The 6,106-nt window shown below is 44.3% G+C and overlaps 1 protein-coding gene across 1 annotated transcript; it reads left to right on the forward strand.

Moving 5' to 3' along the window:
• Window positions 1-1,255: 1,255 nt before the first annotated feature.
• On the forward strand, window positions 1,256-3,359 carry LOC124683815 (profilin LP04). Its single transcript, XM_047218262.1, has 3 exons — window positions 1,256-1,481; window positions 2,201-2,338; window positions 2,929-3,359. Exons 1-3 carry the CDS (start codon window positions 1,359-1,361, stop codon window positions 3,061-3,063), a joined length of 396 nt encoding a protein of 131 aa, XP_047074218.1. The 5' UTR covers window positions 1,256-1,358; the 3' UTR covers window positions 3,064-3,359.
• Window positions 3,360-6,106: the final 2,747 nt, after the last annotated feature.

A 6,106-nucleotide genomic window follows, 5' to 3' on the forward strand; every position in this document is an offset into this window, starting at 1 on the left:
GTTAAGTTGTACTACCATGTTAGGATTTATTTAACTACCGTTAGAAAATTGATAGGGTCATTCAGTTAGGTCTCGATGTTAATTATTCAGATTAAAATATTGCCTATCAATGGCTGCTAGAGTCATTTTCATATTGTTTAACCAAACATATTTGGATAATTATGTAATACCTGTGTGTCCACAACATCGCCCTCTTGTAATTTTCATAAATTTGTGTTTTTTCTAAATCGTGTGGATCAAACATACCTTGGTATTTATTAATAAGTATTTTTTTTGGAAAACTCTATCGAAGACATTTTTTGAACTAGGTGAATCCTCTTTTTTTTTAGATGAGCTTTTAGTGTGCTGCCAAATTCTTACAACTCGACTATTGTTGAACAAAATCAATATAGATTGTTAGATGCTTCAACTCTGCCCAGAACTAAAATCCATTGCAAATTTATGGCAAAACCAAATCATGAAATGTTAGCCAGACCATAATTATAATGGCGACATCACTTGTCCTAGAGAAAAAAAAACGCAAATGCATGTATTTTTCGTGGGACAATTATATCATAAATATCTGTTTACGTAGTGTTTCTTAAAAAATACCAAATCCCTCTGTTTGGACACTTATTTTCTTCAGCGCACCTCGTGCATCATAACTATAACACACGAGGGTCGATTAAAGACCATGCCGAATACGAGTTCATCACATATTCAAAGTTAAGCCTACCAAAAACCCATGGTAACCCAAAAAGTATTGGACCCAGAGACCGCGCGGCGTTTATTCCGTAGTCTCCTTATGCTGATACTCTTCCTTTTCTTCTTCTTCTTCCAAATCCCTCTCACTCATCTACAGTTTATTGCTTCTCCTTTCTTGCAGCAAGCTATGAGGCTACCTCCTTCATCGACATCTATTAGTGTGTCGCTTGCTATAACCACCTCGCTCTTTCGTTGTTCACATTACCATTCTCCATTACCCTTCTTCCCCTTCTACCATCACAGTCAACTGGTCTCAGAGGGGACATAGTTATGATTTAATCCGAAAATAGAATATTTGCGCACTAGATTTTTCTTGAAACAAAAAAAAAGAAAATTGCACCCCCTCCCCTTTCTCTCACCACCACACGTTGCTCCCACGAATTTTCCCCCAATCTCTAGAAACTTAAAAAGCAAAATGAAAAAGGTAGGGTTTTCCAGGTCCTCTCTCCCACAGACCCACACAGACACACGCAACCGATATATTCCCCACCCCACCCAGCCAGCCTCAGCCGTCAAGGTCCAAGCAAAGCATCAAGCAGAGACCGCGTGCGATCCAAGCGCAGCAGCAGCAGCAGAGCGAAGTCGCCGGCGGAGAAGGAGGAGGACGATCCAAGATGTCGTGGCAGACGTACGTCGACGACCACCTGATGTGCGAAATTGACGGCCAGCACCTCACCTCCGCCGCCATCATCGGCCACGACGGCAGCATCTGGGCGCAGTCCCCCGACTTCCCCCAGGTAAACGCCCCGTCTCCCCACCGTTATACCATGTTTCGTCCTACCCGCGGTTGACCCGCGCTAGATCCGCGCGCCGCGCCGCCGGATCGGGCGCCGCCGAGATGGGATCCGGATCTCGTAGCCGACAGCGCGCTGCCTGCGTGGTAGGATCCGTTTCGGGGGTATGCCGTGGACCGCAGCAGCAGCACCGTTGTAGGTTGAACGCTGTGTATGTAGACGGTGGTGGAATTCAAGCACCTGTTGCCGGATCCGATTGCGCTACGCTTTATGGGCGTGGTGCGGTCTGACCCTTCCGAGCATGCCATTAGATGTGTTAGTTCTTATTACTGTTTGTTGAGCCTCAGTGATGGAGTTAGTCCTGGCAATTCAAGCACTTGTTGGCTTGGCATGCTGTCTGATATGCTCGGTTTATGTGGATTCACGGAGCTTTCATACGTGTCTTCGATTTGAATACAGTTTTAGCCTTTTAGTCTAACGTTACCTTGGGTTGACTTGTATGGTTTGTTTACCCACGACGATGCGGCTGTATCGCTGTATGGTGCTGGCAATAGCTTGCGTCTCTCAGCAGAGACCGAGTTTGCATTGGGAGCTAAATAACCTGCTGTATGAGTGCCCATCACATTTTTATGTGCACTGTGTTGTTATTATGAGTATTTTCTGCCTTATTTTTGTCTGGTATATGGCTGAGCTTTTGTGTTTTTTGCTTCCGAGTGTTGCAGTTCAAGCCTGAGGAGATCGCTGCCATCATGAAGGACTTTGAGGAACCTGGAACCCTCGCACCTACTGGTCTTTTCCTTGGAGGCACAAAATACATGGTGATCATGGGTGAACCTGGGGTTGTCATCCGAGGAAAGAAGGTACAATGTTCTTTCGGCAAGTTTTATGCACACTCATGTTGGTTTTTACCAAACAAACTGGATTAATGTATGCCAACAGCATCCTTGTTTAAACCTTAGTGGAGGAGCTATACCGCTTTACCTCATTAATGTCTGTATGTATGTTCATCAGATGGATTCTCTCATCACATGATCCATTATAAACAATTGAGATATTTCATGCAACTAGATACAATCGTTATTAGAAGTTCATAGTTAAATGGATAATAATGTTTTTGCTTGTATGCGTTGTAGTTCCTAAGCCCTTCAAATATTTGCTCAAGCTGTCGTAGAATCACAGCTATAGCCATTAACTGGACAATATGTTTATCCTTCATCTGTAGTGCAACTGCTAGGTTGCTATTTGTGGGTTTCCAGTGATACTTTTCTTCTGATATTCTCCATGCATAATACGTTTCACCAAAGCTGCATGATTTTGTATTCAGTTCTTTCTGCTATGTACTAGAGAAACACATGAACTATGAACATTATGTTTCATTGCTTGATATTGCTTTTTTTTAGCAAGAAGGAAATAATTCACGCTCATTTACTGTTTTCTATGTATCTTCTAGGGCACTGGTGGCATTTGTGTCAAGAAGACCTGCCAGACAATGATTCTTGGCATCTACGATGAGCCCATGACTCCTGGCCAGTGCAATATGGTCGTGGAGAGGCTTGGCGACTACCTGATCGAGCAGGAATTCTAAGCCCTGATATGTTTATTTTTGTCATCTGGGACTAAGTATGCTCCTCGTTTGGTCGAGTAACCTGTGGGCTTGCATATGCTCGGCGTATTGCATGATATATGCGGTGAATAATTTAGCTTGGGGTTTGTTGGTTGGTGTCGTGTCGGGAAAACAAGAAGATTTACTTGGGGTTTTATGTTTGACATCGTGTCGTATCAGACTCAGCTACCTTTTCACTGAGTTATGTACATTTGCCTGGTCATGGTAACTTGTGGGATTCCTGCTGTTTGCGTATTGAAAATGATTGCATTTTTACTGGGGCGCTGGCCCTGGTACTTGTTTTGTTGCACTATTACATTTTTAGTTATCATGGTCTCGTATCAACAGTTGAGAACTTAGAGCGGGCCAGTGTTAGATGACTGGTGCTGACAATTTGCTCTAAAAATTAAGACATTTTTCGTTGTTTGATAGTGTAAAATAATTTCTCCAGTTTGCTGTATGGTTCATACGTCAGAACCAAATCAGGTAGTCACAACCAAAATAGGCAGTAACATCACACACCTCCTTAGACTAATCATGTGGACTAATATATTTCCTCGTTCTAGAAAAAGTGAAATAAAATAGTGTTGTATTTATTAGTATTATCTAGATGGGGTAAACAACCAATCGAAACTACATTGAAACTAACGTTCGATAAAAAGAGCAAAATTACTTTTTGCTTTAGTTTTTAGTGTTAAAAAATTAGAATATAGAGTATTTTAGAATAAATTTAAGGTTAGAATGTAGAATATTTCAGAACTGAGCGAGTAGGTAGTAACACCATACACCCTCTTCGAACTACTCATAGTACGGTTAATATACTACTACTTCCGATTCAAGGAATAAGACGTTTTCGTTTTACGTGATTTTTGTATGATAAAAATTACTTTAAATATATAAAATTTGTTTGTATGAAAGTAGCATCATTAGAAAGTGTTTTCCAATATCAGTCCAATTATATTAATTACATATAATATAATAATATTTAATTGCTTAATTTTTATGGTTAAAGTTTGCCTTTATAATACATGTATGCCTTATTTTTTGAGACGGATGTAGTCATACCTCAAAACGTTTCGGCGTCATGGTTTGATAATAATAAAAAAATATGATAACTAGCTACGTTATCAAGATAATATGAGTATACACATAATAAATAACACGACATATGAAACTACACATAAATTAATATTCACTATGAAAATAGTAAACACACATTATGTTACTACTTGTTCAAATTACTCACTATCTAGTTTAACATAGGTAGTAACATCATACACCTCAAAACGTTTTGATGATATGACATGATAATAAATGATGAAAGATACTCAGTTTACTAGTCTTCCCCGTATCCCTAGGTTGCTAATTTAACCTGTATAATTTAAATTATATAATGCAAAAATTATATCATTAGAAAATAGAACATCTAAACTTTCTAATGATATAATTTTCATAACATAAAACTAATGCTAATTTGATCAAATTTACGACCTAGAGGTACATGCACGCCTAATAAACTGTGAGAGATGGAGTATTAAAGTAGTAACTAGGATAACATCACACATACCAATACAAGATGAGTTTTAACATAATAAATAATACAATACATGAAACCACATATAAGTTAGTACCCACTATGAAGCTAGTAACTAAGACTAGTAACAGAGCATATATTACTACTCTAAATTACTCCTCACTATGGGTAGTAATTAAAACTAGTAACATGACTGTTAGAGATATATTAGGTAGTATTAGATGTCACGGGATTTGTATAGGATTTGTCATTCATCTCCTGCCTTATCTCTAGGAGAGCTTCTTAGCCTCCAAGTCTTGTACCCTATATATACTCGCCCATGAGGCGCAATACAACATCCAACATATTACGTCAATCCCTCTCCCTCTCTATCATTCAACATGGTATCAGAGCGGCACGCTCCTTGATCTAGCCGCCGCCCGCGCTTCCGCCCGCGCCGCCCCCGGGGAGGTCAATCTCCATGGCCTACTCCGGGGACCGCGCAACCCGTATGAGGGTTCGTCCGCCGATCTGTTGATCCGCTGCCCTCGAGTTTTTTTTTCCAATCCGTAGATTGGTTTTCTTTTTGCTCCGTCGGTCGCTCGACCGGCGTTTTCTTTTTTGGTTTTGCCGATCATCGATCGGATTGAGTCGCCCACCGCCGTCGTCATCACGCGCCTCTACTCCAACCTCTGCGTCGACTGCACCGGCCATCTTCATCAACCGCGCGGCACGGCCGCACACGTCACACACGGGACGCCTACGTGCGACGCAGCAGGCTGTCTCGCCCGCGCGGTCTCCATCGCTGGTCCGTCTTCGCCGTCATCGCCCGGGACATCACCGACAACGTCGCCAACGACTCCAATCTGCGGCACGTCGTCCACGCCATGGTGCATACAACGCTGCCGTCGGTCTGATCAACCGACCGCGCGCACGTCTCCGCCAAGCACGTCCCCGAGCACGCGCCTACCACCGATCGAGCTACGGGCTGCCGCTGCGTCGCCCCTTCGGGCCGCAGCGCCGCCGCCTTTGGTCCATGTTACCGGCCTCCGACGCGCCTTCGAAGGCGTGTACGTTGCTGGTGGCCTCCCGCCGCTGCATCGACTCGCGCCCTGCAGCTACGCCGGTCCCTCGGGCCGAGACGTTGCCGCACGCAGTCTACTTCGCCGTCCCCCGCGCATCGACGTCCGAGGCCACCACAGCGCCGCTCCTTCAGCGCGGGTCGCCTCCGTCTGCGCATGGTCTTCGTCACGCCGCTGGGTCTTCCTCGCCTACTTCGTGTACCGCCGCCGCGCCCACCCCGGGTCGCCGCTGGGCTCGCCAACCGCTCCAGGTCGCGCTGAGCTTGGCGACCACCGCAACGCCCGTCTAGGCGTCCAGCATGACCACCCCTGGTCACCGCTGGGTTAGCCGCCTTCTACGTCTTCGTACACTACAGCTTCGCCGCCAGCGTCCTCGCCTCTTCCCCGACTACACCACCTGCTCCTCTTCTCCGACACCCGTCGTCGAGAC

Source organism: Lolium rigidum, chromosome 1 (assembly GCF_022539505.1).
Source record: "Lolium rigidum isolate FL_2022 chromosome 1, APGP_CSIRO_Lrig_0.1, whole genome shotgun sequence".
Lineage (NCBI taxonomy): Eukaryota > Viridiplantae > Streptophyta > Magnoliopsida > Poales > Poaceae > Lolium > Lolium rigidum.

Coding starts and splice junctions, on each gene's coding strand:
- LOC124683815 (XM_047218262.1), top strand. CDS start 1,359: ATGTCGTGGCAGACGTACGTCGACGACCACCTGATGTGCGAAATTGAC. Junction 1,482..2,200: donor AGTCCCCCGACTTCCCCCAG/GTAAACGCCCCG, acceptor CGAGTGTTGCAG/TTCAAGCCTGAGGAGATCGC. Junction 2,339..2,928: donor TTGTCATCCGAGGAAAGAAG/GTACAATGTTCT, acceptor TGTATCTTCTAG/GGCACTGGTGGCATTTGTGT.